The 19,707-nt window shown below is 44.7% G+C and overlaps 1 protein-coding gene across 1 annotated transcript in view; it reads right to left on the reverse strand.

The window, feature by feature from the left end:
• SLC39A6 (solute carrier family 39 member 6) overlaps positions 1 to 19,640 on the reverse strand; it is a 44,580-nt gene extending 24,940 nt beyond the window's left edge. The window contains exons 1-3 of the mRNA XM_068236702.1: positions 19,000 to 19,640; positions 12,558 to 12,795; positions 487 to 656 (exon numbers count right to left, since the gene is read on the reverse strand). Of these exons, the coding sequence (XP_068092803.1) occupies positions 487 to 656; positions 12,558 to 12,795; positions 19,000 to 19,518 (927 nt within the window). The 5' untranslated portion in view covers positions 19,519 to 19,640. The remainder of the gene's footprint in view (positions 1 to 486; positions 657 to 12,557; positions 12,796 to 18,999) is intronic.
• Positions 19,641 to 19,707: the final 67 nt, after the last annotated feature.

Genomic DNA, 19,707 nt, shown 5'->3' on the forward strand with positions numbered 1-19,707 from the left:
TCAGAGACACATTTTTAGAACAAGGAAATGTAGGGCAAATGTATATTTAAATTGTAACTTAAGAATTGTTAGTTTTACATAAAGTGTGACATGGATTGGAAATTTTTACGGTCTGTGAATATTAGGCAGAAATAGTTTATCGAACTGCTGTTCATAACAGCCATGCACCACACAACTTATTGATGCAAGTCCTGGGGAGCTGATGCCTTCTAGTGGTCCGAGTGTGTCTGTACGCAACTACACATAAGGGAGCGTCGAAGAATCTTTTATATGCCAAGCGATCATGTGGGTTATCCTATGTGAGTGTTCACACTAAAGCGATGTGATTTTGTAAGAATCTCCCATAGCATTGCATTAGCAAGAGCTTTTAAAATCGCTAGCGTTTAAAAAAGCTCTTGTAGTGTGAACGGGCCCTTAGAGATGCAAAGAAAGTGTTGTGTTCTGTTCATTCTAACAACAAGCTATATAAATTAATGAGTAACTTACATGAGGAAGAAGATGTAAAAATGCATCTCCACTTAAAGTGCCAACTGCTAAGGCCACCAGGAAACTCAGTAAAAATTTGAAGAAGACTCTGTTCATCAGAGGTACCAAGATGATCCCCACCAACGACAATACACTTATTACTGTGATTGATACAAAACCACCAACCCAGGCTGCAAAACAAAAGGCAAAAAAATCTTAAACTCAGTGATCATAATGATGGACAGAACTACAGAAAGAACCTTGCTTGAGAAGTAATGCAAGCATTTCATAACAGCAGTTTCAGAAACATATGGGTTAAATCAGGTACAAACAGCAACATTCACAAAGTCCAGTATCTGCAAACATTAATCCTGAATGGCAAGATGACAGTCTTCTGATAACCCTCTGGGAAAACAATGCAGCAGAAGAGTGGAAACAAACACACATAACCTACAACAGGTTGCAGTTACATGAATTATTATAAGCAGCTCTCCATAAGCAACTGGTAAGTGGCTCTTGTCCTTGAGTGCTGTATTAAACATACAGATAAACTACAACAAACAAACATGCGTTCCTTGGTAAGCAACTTTTGAACATTTCTTTTATCACCAGAACCAAAACATACATTTTGACTATAAACCTTATTGTAAAGAGTAGAGCAGTAGCCATAAGAATCCAGTACCATGTTGGCCACCAGTTCAGGCAGAAATTGGAGTCTGAGAAAGGTCTGTTGGAAGACTGAAAGCTTACTTCTAGAACCTTATAAAGTTAAACATAAAAATGTATCATTATGATATTCCATTTCTAGGTTTTACTTTCTGAGGAGGTGTAGTGTATCTGGCCCAGGACACCATCTTCATGGAGTTGGTTTGTCCTGCCAATGTTTATCTGAGTAACCCCCTGGCCCTTCGAGTTCAAACTACAACCCCCCCCCCCCCCCCCCCGAAAAAAAAAAAAACTGTATAAATGAACTGCACTCCCTGCCAAATAAAGTTGATCTTAATCTCCAGTAGGGACATAAGACAGAATGCGGTAAGATTAAGACTGTGAGCTCCCCTGAATGCTGCAAAAGATGTCAGCACTATATAAAAACATCTATTTTTATCCTGTGCACACACTTTGTTGCTCAACACTGCCATTGGTACTGCACTGCTTATCTTAATGTCAAAAATCAGCCTCAAAGTATGTACCGGTAAGTAGTTACACATTTATTTTTTTTTAAATGACCAGCATGCGAAGCAGCCCCCGGCCAGGAGGCAAAAGTGAGGATCAGCCAAGCACAGCCTTTGCAGCTGATTCAGTAAACCGACAGTTGTGTTAACAGTTTAGTCATTTCATAGCCCCAACTCTCCTAGGTAAAGATAATCAGCGTATTAGGAGAGATTTCTGCTCACAACTAGATATTTATATATTAACATGCTATTCTGTAAGGAGAGAATTCAGAGAATTAAGGAGAGCTTCAGATATAATTCAACTATTGGCTGCAAGCAAAAGTAAGGTCTGCATGTCCCGTGCAAGAAAATGTATCTATTCTTTTTAACCCCTTTATCAGCTTGCTTGAAACATGCTTTGAGAGATCACTAAACAATCTCTTCAATCCTTAAAAAGAATCTAAAATAGAAAAAAACTTTCACAGCCTAACAGAGGAGGATTTTTATCCAGCTCTCTTCTCTCACTGATATCAGAGAGCAGAGACGCTGCTGGATTATGTAAATAACACACACACGGGAGTGTGCATAGAGGGGCCTGAAGGGGGGGGGGGGCGTGCATAACAGTTCAGCACGGAAGAGTTGGCAGCCTTCCAGACACAGGGCGACAAGTCCGACAGGGGAACGATACATTGATTTATTACAGACATTGATAGTAGAAAGTGCTGCAGTAAGCCAGAGCACATTAGAATAGGTTTAGGAACTTGTAGGATGGTAGAAAACAGGATGAAATTATTGTTACAGAGTCTCTTTAAAACATTTGTGTTTCATGGACTGAGCTTCAATGCATTTTGAAGTGTAACTGTCAGGCATAAAATCAAAAATCAATTCTTTATTTTTATCTGGTAAACAGGGGTGCTAAACCAGACTAAATGATCATTCCCCAGTTTACATGACTTATTTGGTACACACAAAAATGAAGTTGCAGGGCATGCTGGGTTGTCCCTTTTTACTTCTTTACTTCCCCCTCAGGCTTAACTAATGCAGCCTGATTGGCTGAAGTCTCTTTCCTTCCCGTTTCCCCTTCCACACATCTGCTCCTCTCTGATTGGCCAATATTTCTCATGCTAAGACAATGCACTTTCTACAGTGAAAGACGGGAGAATCAGGCAGAGGAGAGTAAGGGAGGAAATGACATCAGGATTGGCTTCAAAATAGCCAGTTACAATGAGAAATGCTTAGAAGGATTCTCTCTTTTTTTACTGTAGAAAAATCACTAAAATCAAAACGTGGACAGGGCAATACATAATATATAATACGTAAGTGGAGCGAGTGAGTGAGTGAGTGAGTGAGTGAGTGAGTGAGTGTGTGTACTATATTAATATTTTTTTCTTCTTCTCTGAGATAGTATGGCTGACAGCTCCTCTTTAACCATTTAAGCTTCCTGGACACAGCAGCTACGTCCAGGAGGCCATGTGCGCTCCCGTGGCCGATCGCGCGTGTGCACGCACGCTCCCGGACGCGGATCGTTAGCCCAGGAATCAATCGGGCCATGGTGCCTGGTGATGGATTCCTCTCCCCCGCAGAAAAAGCGACGGCTTCTCTCAGAAGCTTCGCTTTTTCTGGCTTTTGCGTCCCCATGCGTACCTCTAAGCTTACAGTGACGTCATGTAAACAAACTCATGGCTTCCATCTTGTGGCCAAAAAGTAAAACTACAACTAAATGTAAAAAAAAATAAAAATCAACACATACTGACATAAAACAATTACTGTTTACATCCCACCCTCCCAACAATACCCAAATAAAATGTTTAATATAAAACAAAACAAAACATTACAATAAAAAAAAATGTAAATATTTACCTAGGGGTCTAAAATTTTTAAATATCAATGTAAAGATGAAATTTCTATTTTTTTTTATTTTAAACTTGTAAATAGTGATGGATGCAAAATGGAAAAAATGCACCTTTATTTCCAAATAAAATATTGTCGCCATACATTGTGATAGGGACATACCGTATTTTTCGGACTATAAGACGCACTGGACCATAAGACGCACCTGAGTTTGGAGGACAAAAACAAGGAAAAAAAATATATACTAACCCTGGTGTGTCTATGGTGCAGGGGCATCTTGTGGAGCAGGAGTTGGCACCTTATTTTTGCAGAATGACCAACAAAGTTTCAAATTGGCTGAGGACTATGCAAATTTCTGGCTGGCTGCTTGTGGGGGGCAATTCTGGAAATACCAGTGTTTGGCTGCTGATGCTGGAGCCGGGGCTGCAGGCTTGTATGGGCTGTAAAAACTAACAGAGTCAAATGGTGACTTTAAAGGGAACCTAAACTGAGAAGGCTATGGATTTTTCCTTTTAAAATACCAGTTGCCTGACTCTCCTGCTGATCCTGTGTCTCTAATACTTTTAACCACAGGCCCTGAACAAGCATGCAGATCAGGTGCTCTGACTGAAGTCAGACTGGATTAGCCATATGCTTGTTTCAAGTGTGTGATTCAGCCACTACTGCAGCCAAAGAGATCAGCAGGACTGCCAAGCAACTGGTATTGTTTAAAAGGAAACCTCCATATCTCTCTCAGTTAAGGTTCTCTTTAAGAGTAGGGATACCCTCATTACATTGGGAGCATGGATCAGGTGCAAACAAGAATAATAGAAAAATGATACCAGACCCTGGTTCAATTCCCAATTCTTCCATTAAAGCAGCACTGCAAAATGATGACTGAATAAAGATTAAAAACTTCAGATTGCACACCAAAATGTTTAGTCTAGCACAGGTGGCTGCGCTCCTCATACCCCACCAAACAACAAACTCATACCTGGGATCCCACTCACATAACAATATAGCCCCAATCGATTGAATTGCTGTCTAGAAGGTGGTGGTCTGGCACTATAAACACCTGCTTACAATGGCTATTGGCTCAATTCTGCCATGCAAACAGAAACTGTTCCAGGTATAAGCATTAATCTGTGTATGTAGAGGCACAATACTCATGCCCACAGACGAGAGAAAGCCACAGGGTTGATGCAGCAACTGGGATGCTCAGTATGCAGGAATGCAGAAACAATACAGCAGTAAAGGCAAGGATTAGACACAGTCCCAGCACGACTGTATATCGGAGACATGACCAGCACGTGCATGATAGCAGTGCTTAAGCCATGTGGAATGCACTGTACAAACATATGCCTCACAGAAGCTCTCACCTCCGTTGATGAATAGAGCAGAATACGGGACCTTTGTAACCTCACAGCCACTGGTCTGTATCAACGCTGCTTGCAGTGTACGGTAACTTTATCGTGCTCTACAAGTCATGACTCACTCTGCCGGTGACTCACTCTGCCGGCATATGAGGATGCGCAGGTGATGGTGAGTGCCACATGTCCATTCCAGCTCTCCTAAACGGCAATGTGCCACCGGCTATTGCCGGTAACAGATGCGGGGCCCCACGTGTTCGCTGGATGCTGCGATGGTGTGGTGTGTACTGGCGCGCATAGCTGGAAAAGGAGGGGGAGTCAGCCACCGGAAGTGCAGCGGTTTTGATGGGACAATCAATGCCGTGCAGTACACAGCGGGCTCCCAGGACTGCAGGCGGCTCTCTTACAACGGACACTGCCTTTGTTGCCAAGCCTGCAGCCCCAGCACCATCAGATCGCCAAGCATTGTTCCTAGCAGCAGCCAGACTCCCCGCAGTGCACAAAGGCATGGAGCCGCTCCTGGATCAGCTGATTGGAACGCAGTGATAGTAGAGGTGAAGGGCCGGCATGTTTCGCATTAGCGGGGCCGCCTCTGGGGTTTGTTATGTGCGGGGGAAACATGCAGAAGTCTTGCCTTCGGACCATAAGACTCACTCACTTTCCCCCCCCATATTTGGGGGAGAAAAAGTGCGTCTTATAGTCCGAAAAATACGGTAATTTAAATGGTGTAATAACCGGGACAAATGGGCAAATACAATGCGTGAGTTTTAATTATGGAGGCATGTATTATTTTAAAACTATAATGGCTGAAAACTGAGAAATAATGAATTTTTTTCAGTTTTTTTCTTATTCTTCCTGTTAAAATGCATTTACAGTAAAGTGGCTCTTAGCAAAATGTACCACCCAAAGAAAGCCTAGTTGGTGGCAGGAAAAAGACCAAATTACTTCCGGTAACGTCTTTTCCAGTAGTCGCGAAGACAGCACCCCTCATGAGACTTGTCTCCCTCCAACACACGGACAGGAATCTGCAAAAGATCTAAATTTGCATAATAGGCGGCCCCAGTATATAAGGCATTAGTCATCAATTACCTTCAGTTCTATACAAAAGACACGGACACAGTAATAATGCTCATATAATCTTTAATCCAAGTTTTTTTTTTTCTTTTTCTTTACCCAGGGTGGGTTGTAGGGGTGCTGTCTTCGCGACTACTGGAAAAGACGTTACCGTAAGTAATTTGGTCTTTCCCAGTACGTCAGCTCAGACAGCACCCCTCATGAGACGATATACATGATATATAATTTCAGGGAGGGACTACAGCCTGCAGAACTTTTCTGCCAAAGGATAGGTCAGAATTAGCCAAAACATTAAGTCTATATTGCTTCACGAACGTGTTCTGGCTGGACCAGGTTGCTGCCCTGCATATCTGTTCTATCGAGGCTCCTGCCCTCTCTGCCCATGAAGTTGATACAGCTCTTGTGGAATGTGCTTTTACTGGGAAGGACAGCTGTCTGCCCTGTATTTGGTAAGCTTCAGTAATCGCTTGTTTGGTCCATCTTGCAAGCGCCGGTTTGGAAGCTTTACTTCCTCTGGATTTTCCTGAAAAGATTACAAACATTGCCTCGGTCTTCCTCCAGGATTTAGTCCTTTCCAGGTAATGAAGCAAGCATCTCCGAACATCCAAACAATGAAGCGTCCTTTCTTTCTCATTCGCTGGATTATCACAAAAAGAAGGAATGAACAACTCTTGCGATCTGTGAAATTTAGATACTACCTTAGGCAGGAATGCAATGTCCAATCGTAGGGTTATCCTATCTTCTGAGACCACACAATACGGTTCTTTAATGGACAGGGCCTGCAACTCTCCCAATCTTCTTGCGGTTGTGATTGCTAAGAGGAATGCTGTTTTATGGATAAAAACTTTTCAGATGCCTGTTCTAAAGGCTCAAATGGGGGTTTACATAAACCTTGCAATACAACATTCAAGTCCCAAGGAGGTATCCTTGTTCTCACCACAGGCTTAATTCTCTTTAATAACTCAAAGAAACGTATAACCAACTCCTCTTGAGCTAATCTTCTTTCCAGAAATACGCTCAGAGCAGACGTTTGGACTTTCAGGGTGCTAGTGCTGAGCCCCTTCTGGAACCCAGATTGTAAAAATTCCAATACTGAAGTCAGGGAATTGTTGACCATTGATCTCTCAACACACCAGTTATTAAATATCTTCCAGGTTTTTTGATAGATTTGACGGGTCACTTTCTTCCTACTCTGGATTAGGGTGCCAGCCAACTCATCTGAGAAACCTCTTGCCTTCAACAATCCCCATTCAGGTTCCATGCCGTAAGATGCAGAAGCTCTGGATTTTGGTGAAAGAATGGCCCCTGAGACAGAAGCTCCGGATGAGGAGGAAGACTGATTGGTTCTGATATCCTCAAGGCTTGAAGTAACGTGAACCAGGGTCTCTTTGGCCAGAATGGCGCAATCAGAATAACTCGTGCCTGGTCCTGTACAATCTTGTTCAAAACTCTGGATAACAGAGGTATTGGAGGAAACGCATACATCAAATGGGAGCCCCAATTCACTGAGAAGGCGTCCACTGCCCAAGGATTGTCTTTCGGATGGAGCGAACAAAACATTCGACACCTGGCATTCTCCTTCCTTGCGAATAAGTCTATCTCCGGACATCCCCAATGAGCTGTAACTTCCTGAAGAATCTGAGGACTGACTGACCATTCGTTTTGATCCAAAGCTTTCCGACTCAACAAGTCTGCCAGATGATTTGAGCTCCCTCTCAAGTGGACTGCCCTCAATGATTCCAGATTTGCTTCTGCCCATCTGAGAATACGACCCGATTGGCACCACGGAAGGTGACTCCTTGTTCCTCCTTGAAGGTTCACATAAGCCACCACACTGCTGTTGTCTGATCTTATTAGAACATGATGGCCGTGGATCTGGCTGCTGAAAAACTGTAAGGCCTGCCATACTGCTTCGAGCTCCCTGCTGTTGGAGGAGCTTGATTTCATCTGGTCTGACCATTGACCCTGAGCTGGTCGAAGGTCCATGTGGGCTCCCCATCCCCACGCACTGGCATCCGTTGTTATTGTCGTCTGAGATGGATAATACCAGAGACGACCCATGGATAGATGCTTCTTGTTCTGCCACCACATCAAGGATACCTTGACACTGTGCGGAATAATCACCGCTTTGTCTAGGGAACTTGACCTCCTGTTCCAGCTCTTTAGAATCCATACTTGTAACTCCCTTGAGTGGAGCTGGCCCCACTGAACTGCCGGGAATGAGGCTGTTAAGTATCCCAATGTGGCCATGGCCCTTCTCAGCGAGATTGATCTTGATTTCTGAAAAGAACGAACAGCATTTAGAATAGAAGAAATCTTATCAGTCAGAAAAATTCTTTCATTAACAGTGTCAATGTTGAACCCCAGATATTCCATAGACTGACAAGGAGTCAGAGAGGACTTCTCCCAGTTGACAAGCCAACCCAGGGACTGAAGAAATGAGAGACATGAGTCCAAATGGGAATACAATAACCTCTCAGAGGGACCCTAAAGCAATAAGTCATCCAAATAAGCAATAATATTAACAGACTTCAGTCTTAGTACTGCTAAGACCTCCGACATGACTTTAGTAAACAACCAGGGCGCAGAAGATAGCCCGAAAGGAAGAGCATTAAACTGAAAATGTCTTACCTTTCCGTCCAACTGGACTGCAAATCTGAGGAATTGCTGAGAGGAGAGATGAATGGGAATATGCAGGTACGCATCTTTCAGGTCTAGAGATGCAAGGAAACTGTCCTTCTGTAAAAGATGAATCACAGAGATAATGTTGTTCATTCTGAACTTCCTGTACTTTACTGACTTGTTTAGACCTTTTAGGTTGAGAATGAAGCGAAAGCCTCCTTGTGACTTTGGAACAAGAAATACTGGAGAGTAAAATCCCAGACCCCTTTGGCATGAGGGGACCTCCCGGATTACCCTTTGAGAAGTAAGGATTTTACTTCGCTCTGAAGAGCCAGTTGTTTTGTATGTCCTAACGGCAGAGGTGTGAGAAAGAACCTTTGGGGAGGTAACATTTCGAACTCTATCTTGTATCCCTCCAGGACTATGTGCAGAAGCCACGGATTTGTGAAGTACTGATGCCATTTTTCGAAAAAGTGGGCTAACCTCCCTCCCACTGGAAGCCTGATGTCATTGTTTATTAGTCTTGCTAGTTGAGGGGGGATTGGGCTTTGCTCTCTGGTTTCTGTAAGGGGCCCATCTCTTTCTGGAGGTGGTGGGACGCTCATTAGCCTCTGACTTTGGAGGCCCCGAAAGGACCGTTTGTATTGAAAAGACCTTCTCTTAGTGGGGAAGTTTTTCTTAGTGTCAGCGGTTCTATCTAAGGCCTCTTCCAGTTTGGACCCAAACAAAAGACCCCCTTCACATGGAATGCCACAAAGTCTTGATTTAGAGGAATTATCACCCCCCCCCCCCCCCCCCCCCAAGTCTTTACCCAAACACCCCGTCTAGCGGGGTTTACTAAGGCAGTTGTCCTTGCAGTTAATTTCACAGTGTCATCAGCAGCATCAGTGAGATAGTCCGTAGCATTAAACAGATTTGGGAAGTCATTAAGTATCTCCTCTCTGGGCACACCAGTGGCAATCTTGGATTGTACATCCAAGAGCCATGTTTTCAAAGATCTACCTACTGCGGTGGATGCCACTGCCGGCTTAAATTTTAATGATGAGGATTCCCATGCTCTACGAAGGATATTGTCCATCTTCTTGTCAATGGGATCCCTAAGATTGCCAAAATCTTCAAACAACAAGTCAGTCTTCCTTGAAACCCTCGACAATGACGGATCTAGCTTAGGCGGAGGTCCCAAAAGGCCTGGTCATCAGGACTAAAAGGATAGCGACTAGACATAGATCTAGGCCAAAAGGCTCTTTTCTCAGGATTATCCCATTCTCTCTTAATCACAGACTTCAGAGAGGAATGGACAGGGATAAATTGAGATTGGGGATCCGTCAAACTTTCATACATCTGATCAAGGGCCGTCAAGGATTTCTGCTCAGTTTTTATACCCATTGTCTTATGCATGGCAGCAATAAAGTCTTTCATAAGCTCAGGAGAGAAGGCAAATCTATGTGGTCTATTCCCTTTAATCACTGCCTCCTCCTCAGAAATTTCCTCAAATGCAGAAATCTCTCCCTCTGATAATTCAGATTCACCCAAATCTTCTCCCGGCCTCTTTCTCTTAGTTCCCAGAGGAATAGGCAGGGCGGCCCCTGAACCAGCTGGAGACATAGCAGCAGGAGGCTCTGTAACAACCAACTCAGAAATGTTTGCAATAGAATCAATAGCAGGCAACACAATAGGCATAGCAGCAGTATTAGAGGTAGAAGCAGTGCTCATAGCAGAATCCTTTATCTCCTTAATAGCAGTAGACATTTCTGCTCTCATCCAGCCCATTAAGTCTTTAAACACAGCAGGAGACTCATTCTTTACAATCTTATCAGTGCAGTATTGGCATAATTTCTTAGAAGAAGAGATGCGATTGTTGCAGATAGCACATCTCTTCTCAATCTTGGTGTCTGTGCGTTTGTCCTGACAGGAGTGCGTACCCGATTTATCAGATTTTTTGGGCTAAAACACAAACAAACAAATCTAAATTAGCCAAGAATCCCCATGATATAACACATAAATAATGCCAGCTAAGCAGTGTGCACATAACCACTTGCCAGAGAGGATTCTGAGCCAGACTCCACAGATAATGCTGGAGAGGGTCCTGCAGCGTCCTCCATGATCCCAGCTTACAACACATCTGAGATCAGGAATCGAGTGGCTAAATACCTGCTCCTGAAGAATTTGCATAATCCCCAGCTGAAGCAGCTCACCGGCCGCGGCCCCTGCCGCTTGCTGCACTTCCGGGTCACGCGGGATGCCAGCGCCGTGACCACTTCCGGTTTCCGCGTCGGAAACTCCTGTTGCGCGCCCCTGCACGCATAAAAACGCCGCCTTCCTAGGAGAAGCCTCCTAAGTGCTGCCAGGTTCCATACCGCTCCACCTGAAGCGGACTGCCCAGGAAAACCTCCGCAACAGAGCCCCAGCCGCCTGACTAGATGGCTCCCTGGAGACCTCTCCCTCCTTACACGTCCGGACAGGAAACTAGAACTGAAGGTAATTGATGACTAATGCCTTATATACTGGGGCCGCCTATTATGCAAATTTAGATCTTTTGCAGATTCCTGTCCGTGTGTTGGTGGGAGACAAGTCTCATGAGGGGTGCTGTCTGAGCTGACGTACTGGGAAAACAAGATTTAGATCAGTTCATTGTGATAAGTAGTGATAAGGTATAGGCTAATGAATGGGAGGTGAACATTGTTCGGATGCATAAAGTGAAAACGACTGAAGGCTGAAGTGGTTAAAAGACATTTGTACAGCTCTTGCTGTGTGAACATGAATATTTTTGCCCAAGGTGAACTCAACCATTCTGTTTATTTTATTCACTGACTCTGACATGCTTATAATCTGTAAATTAAGCATTCTGTCCAAATAATTTCCAGAAATCAGGATGCTGACTAGACAGTTCTGTTGTAACTTATGAATGACAAACATTTTTAATAGCTATCCTTACAAGTTTTCATTTAAGGCTACTTTCACTTATTGGATGACTTTCAATTATTATAAGAAACAGCATAGTGTCTGAATTATTTACTGGTAATTATATTTTCAAAAGCCCCATAAAACAAATGAAGTGGGATTGGTGAATTTCCTCATTATGTACAGGAGACCCAAAGAATATCTACAAGGTCCTTCCCCATCCAGTATTGTCAGCAGTAGCAGAGTGGAAATAAGTATAACACGTACATCTTCACTCACACAGAAATGATAACTGCACAGAGCAATTCATGGGCACCGATCAATGTGTGGAATGTATGCAACAGCATTCCTGTTCAAACTAAACCAATTATCTAATAGGCAGATGAAGCAGTTGCTATGTGTCATTGTTAGAGGAAGAAATTCAAGGGATCTTTTCCCGTTAGCCGGGCGCATCCACTAGGTGGCGATAAAACTCCAGAGTTACATCTTTCCCTACTATCCATGGCGGCCTGAGGGGTAATAGTAATTAACGCCACTTGGTGGTTGAGCCCGGCTAATGGAATAGTACCAATCCAAGTTTGGAATTAGGATCACACCATTTACTGGCAAGATTAAAGAGAACCTGAGATTAAAAAAAAAATGAAGTATTCATACATACCTGGGGCTTCCTCTAGTCTCCTTCAGCCTGATCCGTCCCTCGCCGCCATCCTCCGCCTTCTGGTTCCTTCGTAAGATCGGCCAGTTGGGACTAACTGCGCGTGTGCGCTCGCCCCCCCCCCCCTCCCTCCGGGTCGCACTGCCATGACTGGGAGCGTTCTGCGCATGTGCAGTAGGCGCAGTAGTACTGCGCAGGTGCAGAACACTCCCGGCCATGGGAACATGACGAGGGAGTGCATGCGACTGGCTTAAACTTACGAGAGCCCGTACGGAGGATCCAGAAGGTGGAGGATGGCAACGAGGGAGTGATCAGGCTGAAGAGGGATGGAGGAAGCCCCAGGTATGTATACATTTTTTCTTTCATGTCATCTCAGGTACGCTCTTAATTCAACACTTTCTGCCGTAACTGATGGCTTACAGTACAGTACACTACCATTGGAAGAAGTAATGGACACAAGGGATTTTCCCCAATAAAAATTCATCTTACCTACTCTTACAGAATATACAACTTGGTTGCTTTCAGCCATAGAGTCCAAAGGAGCAGTTGTGCCTGGAAGAGCTGTAGTGTGCAGAGGAGCAGCAGTGCTTGGAGGAGCACTAACCAAACAAGAATGTCTGTCAATTTGATTAATAATGGCTGGACATAAGTAGCGAAATTCGTCTTCACCAAGAAGCATCTCCACGTTCATTCCATGTAATGTCAGCAGTCGAGAAGCATTTAAACACTGGAATGAAAAAGGTGTTTTTTTTTGTGACAGAACGAATTGAATAGTGTAACTGCAATAATGGTATTGTAAGTGATAAAATAAGATCACACAGACAGATATAGCAATAAAATCAGATAGAGCAATTTAAGAAACACTACAAACACTTGCAGTAAAGTGGACAAACCACACATCACAGCTGAACATTTCCATTGCTAAATAACTATAGCAACATCAACAAGCAGCAGAAAAAGCTGGAGTGTGCTTACCTCAGAACATAGGTGATGTGAGGTTAATGCATTACAACAAATGGTTTATAGTTACGCTACACCAGAATAGCACAGCAGCACACTGGGCAACATTCATCAGTTTCCTGACACACCATCACCTCATAAGTCATATTCAACATCCTATTGTAGGCTGATTAAAGAGACCTGTACAGAAAAAAAAAAAAAAGTCCCCTGAGGTGTACTTACCTCGGGAGAGGGAAGCCTTAGGGTCCCAATGAGACTTCCCCCTCCCATGTAGCTGCAGGCAATCCAGCGCGGATTCTTCCGAAGTCTCCGGCAATCCTCAGCAAGCCTCACAAGCCAGATATATTTACCTTCCCTAGCTCCAGTGGGTGGCGCTGTTGCGGCTCTCAGCACGGAAAAAGCAGATCTCTGTCGGGTCCGCTCTACTACACAGGCGCAGGAGACTTGCGCCTACGCAGGAGAGCGGCCCAACAGTGATCTGCTATTTCCGCTCATCTCAGAGCTGATACTGCGCCGGACCTGGGAAGGTAAAGGTATGCGTGGTGGCCCGCCGACTCCGAGTCGGCAAAAATTAAACTAGCTGGCGACAGAGGACCGGAGGAGCCATAAGTGACTGTGAGGGCACAGGATAGCTGCAGGGGGCTGGTAGATGTCCCAGGTAAGTGAAACTTTTTTTTTCAATAATTAAGGTTCCCTTTAAGACCACAGGAGTCAAGCTAATTTTCTCTTTTATGAAAATAGTACAATATTGGAGTTCCTGGTCTGTTTCACACTCTTTTATGCATGCAGCAAGAGCATGAGGTCCATGTAAAAAAAAAAAACAAAAAAAAAAAAAACCTATAAATGTAACTCGCTATCTGACTTTTCAAAAAACTCCAAATAAAAAAAGTAGGCAAAGAAAACAAGCTAAACAAATGAAACAAAAATTCAATGTGGTCATATACCTGTATGTTTCAGGATATACGACGCTCCGGATTATAAAGACATGCCTAGGTTTAGAGGGCAAAAATCTAGGGGAAAAAATAAATAAGAGATACTAAACTTAACATGTATGTAGTGCAGAGGCATCTTATGGTCCTTTAACCCCCCCCCCCCCCCCCCCCCCAAAAAAAAAAAACATCTGTATCTAAGCTACACTACAGTAGAATCCCATTATAGTAGATTACAGAATTGGTCATATACTGTATATTTATTCAGATGCATTTGCTGGGACGTGAGGACTGAATTTATTATATCCTGAGGCTTACTATATCAAAGTTTACTATGACGAGATTCTACTGTACAGTAATCCCTGCTGCGCTACCAACTAAACCACACAGCAATGCACTACACTAACCCTACACTGCACTAAACTACACTAACACTTTATTAGACCAGCACCTGCTGCTGCGCGCCTCTCCCCCTGGCTCCAGTCCTGCTGTCAGACGGCTCCTCTTCCCTGCAGCTGTCGATATCCAGGGATACTGCGGCCACTTGCCACTATACAGCACCGCCAGGACCTCTGTACTCCTAGTGGTGTACTACACCACTAGGATTACGGAAGACCTGTATAGAGGCAGGCGGACGCAAGGTCCCTGGTTCTGACACCAGGACCAGAGCCAGGGGGGACCTTCTCTGCGCTATCTGCATCACCTTACTGTGTATGTTCGGAATATAAGATGCACCCACACTCCTCCTCCCCAGTACACCACTGTAAATGTTTAGGAACTGTTTTTCCCCTGTGCCAATTACAAAACGCTGTTTGGCTCAGATATCGTGGCCAAACCAGCTTTCACGTGGGACAAGGAGCTAAAGACTCTTGGGGGGGGGGGGGGGGGGGGGTCGTTTAAGAAAAAATAAAAAAAAGTTGAGTCAAAGCATGGTGCTGAAGACAGCTCCACGGCACAGTACATCACTCACAAATTGCTTACAACTGCATAGGGACCATAGTGCTGTACTGCATATGGCCCCATTCACAAAGTTGCAAAATGCTAGCACAATCACTAGCGTTTTGCAAAGCAATTTTTCTGTGATTTTTTTCACTGTATGGGTGAGCGATTGCGTTTTGTGATTGTTTAACACTGAAATGCAATCACTCAAATCGCAAAAAAAAAAAAAAAAAAAAAAATACTGCATGAGCCATGTTTGTGATTTCATCAAAACGTTAATTGTTGGCGATTGCTACAGTGTGAACAGTACCATTGACTTGCATTGCCATAGCGCTTTTTCAGTCAAATGTTCCAGTGTGAATGAGGCCTTAAAGAGGATCTGTAACCTCAAAAAATCCCCTGGGGGGTACTCATCTCGGGTGGGGGAAGCCTCCGGATCCTAATGAGGCTTCCCACGCCGTCCTCTGTCCCACGGGGGTCTCGCTGCAGCCCTCCGTGCAGCCGTGACGTAATATTTACCTTCCTGGCTCCTGCGCAGGCGCTCTGACGGCTGTCGGCTCCGAACTACACGGAAATACCCGATTGCCGTCGGGTCTGCTCTACTGCGCAGGCGCAAGTTTCCGGCGCCTGCGCAGTAGAGCGGACCCGACTGAGATCGGGTATTTCCGTGTAGTTCGGAGAGGAAAGCAGCCACAGCGCCCCCGCTGGAGCCAGCAAAGGTAAATATTGAAATTACAGTCGGGCCTGTCGCCGGCTGTTCAGAGGGCTGCAGCGAGACCCCCGTGGGACAGAGGACGGCGTGGGAACCCTCATTAGGATCCGGAGGCTTCCCCCACCCGAGGCGAGTACCCCCCAGGGGATCTTTTTCATGTTACAGAGTCTCTTTAAGCTGGCCACTAACGGTCCAATTTCTAGTGAAAAATCGTTAGAGCGATCAGAAATTCTGATCGGACGAAAAATCGTTCACTACACCATCAACTAACCAATCATTGCTTCCTATTTATCACAACAACCAAGAAAATCCAAATTTTCGTGCGACGAAAATTCATTCGGGCGACATTTTTTTCACTCGTTCATAATCGATTGTGTCCACCAATGGAAATTGACAACCAATCCGATCAGAATTTCTGATCGCTCGAACGATTTTTCGCTAGAAATTGGATCGTTAGTGGCCAGCGTAACACTGCACAATGTTAGAAAGATTCATTCTCAGAAAGTTTTAAGGTGGCTATACATGATTTGATTTTCATGTAATATTAGATTCTTTTAGCGGATCTGCTGAGAAAATGATTTTGTTCCCTTCTGCTCGAACAATGGAAATTGGCCAATATCTGCCAAAAATGACTAAATTACTCAATCGAGCAGGATGGGAAATGAAGGTCAATCGTGAAGGAATCTGTGAATGCTCACATGATTTCAAGCAACAGAATCTTTTTTTGGTCTCAGAACATGGACACATCAAAAAAGATCATTTAGTGGAAGAGAATCGCCAGGATCTCACTTGCAATGTGTGGGCCACTAGTCAATTGCTTGATCTCTCAGTGGAAAAAACAAATCGAGTAATGTGTATTCAACCTACTTCCTGGTCAGGAGGATCGCTGCTTACTGTGCAGCCGCTGCCCCGGCAGGCGTGTCCTCGATGGCGCGCCCACGGCTGGGTACGTGCTGCACATGCACACTACATAGTTGTGAGTGGTGGGCATGAGGAGAGCCCACAACTGAAAGCCCCCACCTCCTAGTATGCCAAAATTATTTCAGTGATGCACATCACAATTACATGAAACCTACATATCCAGCTGACAACATAACACAGCCACATTACGTTTTAAAGATCTTGTCCAATACCAAACCAAATCACCACCACACAATTATGATGAAAGTTGAGACTGATGGACCGGCAACCTTACAATTATTGGGCGATCAATGTTCCTTCTATACATTGGTTAGTTGAACTGTGGCACAGTGCATTGAAGGGTCACTGTTACAGATGGTCAATGAAATGCAAATAAAGGTACCCATACATCACTCGATTTGCAGCATCAATATCTGCCAGATTCGATCAGAATGATTGAAAGTGCCTGAGATCGATGCTGTAACGTGACACCCGATCATAATTTCAATCTATTTCCGAGCCAAAAACAATCAACACAATCAATCTGGAATGCTGGAATGATCTCGCTTTAAATGCCTTGATCAGGTGTGCTGCAGTAGCAGGCAGCTTTAAAATTTCCTGATGACCGACACCCTTCACCGGTCTCTCCCCCCCATGTGTACCTCTTAGCCTATGGTGAGTGTGTAAGCACTGCTTAAACTCACCTGTCTATTTGCACACCTCCTCCAGTGTCCTGTGTCTTCTCTCTATAGCTGCTGGGCGCCTGTGTCCCATGACCTGATGGCATGTTCAGGTAACAGGGTACAGCTGCACCCGGCAGTGATGGAAAGAAGACAGCTAAACTGCTTCCACACACCTTGGTACATATTACATGGGGTAGACCTGTGTGGCCTGGCAGGTGGACGCAGCTGCACAGATTTGCAATAGATTTCAGCACTAGTCTACTTTAGGGGACCCAGCAGGAAACCTCATAGGAAACTGCTCTCCAATCACAGTACCCTCAAAGCATTGCGATTGGCCAAATAGTGTGGCCGTAGTTTACTACAACCTATTCGAAACCTAGTAGTTCAAGAGGACGTCATCCACCAAATTTAGCTGAATTTCCCTATGAAGTTTTTTGCTGGGTCCCCTAAAGTAGACTGGCTGCAAAATGTTCCCCATGAGGTTTCCGGCTAGGTCCCCTAAGGCCTCGTTCACCTTACACGCACTGCCGTCCATATTTCAGCAACGCGTGTAGGAGGCAGACACGCACAAACATCAGAAGTGCATAGACTGCATTGTCTGATGTTCACATACTGCACGCATTTTTTGGCAAAACGCACGGCTGACTCATTCACTACAGTGAATGGGATCAGCAATGCAACACGGAAACACAGATGGTGTGCGATCGTACGCGTTGCATTCCAAACGCATGGCCATCTGTGTGTAGTGATGTGAACGAGGCCTAAAGTAGACTAAAGGTGGCCACACACGATACAATAAAATGATGCGATTTTACAGTAATTCGATAAAAACGATCGTATCTCTCAAAAAAAATCGAAAGCTTTTTTTTCATTCGACTGAAAAATCTGATCGGATTTCCCGTTTTTTTCGATTTAAATTGATCCGGAATGCCAGATATTTCTCTTCAATTTCCACTAAAGATTGTATGGTGTGTGTTAGATTGCCAATTTATTAATATACACACACTAGCAATTTTCTCTGAGTTTCCAATCATTTTTATCATAATTGAGGGAAAAATTGAACACGTGTGTGGTACATTGGTCATATTTTTGAAATGTTACAGTCAGAAAAATTGATTGCAATTCTTAAATTGAACAGATATTTAAAAAATTGTATGGTGTGTGGCCACCTTTAACTCTAAAGTGTTCCCCATGAGGTTTCCTGATAGGCCCCCTAAAGTAGACTAGTGCCTAGATTTGTGTGTGGACTATACTAGCAGCAACAGACCCCTCTCAGATTTAATCAGAGAGGGGTCTATCTAATGGTCGAATCTGCCATTATATGCCAATACATAAGCCAACTGAATTCTGATTTGCAGGCATTTGTATGCAGCGTGGAATTCAGCCAGTCAAACTCAGGAGGCAATGCATCTGAATGGTTCAATTTGCATACCAGTCACTTATTGGCATCTTTGACTTTCTCAGTCCTTTTATGAAAAGTATGACAACCAAAAGCTTCCATAAGTGGCAACTAATAATACAATCTTGATTGTTCAATCTTACCACTTCTATGAAATATGATGGACTACTTAACTATTCATTTAAAGTATAATTTACTCAGTTTACCCTTGTATTACATACATTTTGGTAAGACTTTCATTATTGTGCAACTTGAGGCTTATCATAGGGCCCCAACATACTTATGGTTATACATATGGTTACATTGCTTGCTTGGAGAGATCATGCAGAGCCTTTACTCATAAAAGGAATTTACAATATATAAATGTGCCATTTATAGGACAAAAGTAGGCCCATATTTTGGTTATCACCTCCACTTGTGCTGCCAGGGGAGAGCTGTTATCTGGGCTGGCATTGGTAACAGAGGTCACATGTCGCCTCTTCCTCCTCTCCTCACATGTACTGGGGCTGGGCGGCAGGTCAGCATGATGATGGATGTTGTGGTGGGCATGGTGGTGGTGACGGTGATGATGGTGGTGCTCGTGCTGGTGCTGGTGGTCGTGGTGTTTGTGCCGGTGCTCCGACCGCCCGATGTCCATCCGCCTCTTCCGTTCCTCCACCAGAGTGCGGAGAAGCTGCCGGAAGCCGGACACTGTCAGGCTCTGGTTATTCTCTCCGTAGCGCTGGAAGAGCAGCAGCAGGTTGTGGCGCTGTGCCCGAGCCGCCAGCACAGGGTCTACTCCAGGAGAGACGGCGCTGGAGGCGGACACCGGGCTCGCCGTCTCCTCGCTCTGCGGAGATAACGTCACAGTAATGGCGCTCTCCGTGCCGGTGCCGGCGCCCGCGCGGCAAATCACGGCGGCCACGAAAACAATGAAGAACGGGCGCATCTTCCTCCTCGTGTAGCCCCTCTCATCCGCACTTCTGGAGACCCCGAGCCACGCCCATCGCTGAGTGACCTCAGCCGTGACTGCTCCTGTCACCGGATAGGGGCGGCCCCTATTGGCCAGCCTAGCCTCTCTGCTCTATCTCATGTGGCAGTGCTACAGCCTCCCTCACAAAGGGTACCCAGCCCTAAC

The sequence above is a fragment of the Hyperolius riggenbachi genome, chromosome 5, assembly GCF_040937935.1.
Source record: "Hyperolius riggenbachi isolate aHypRig1 chromosome 5, aHypRig1.pri, whole genome shotgun sequence".
In the NCBI taxonomy this organism is placed as follows: Eukaryota; Metazoa; Chordata; class Amphibia; order Anura; family Hyperoliidae; genus Hyperolius; species Hyperolius riggenbachi.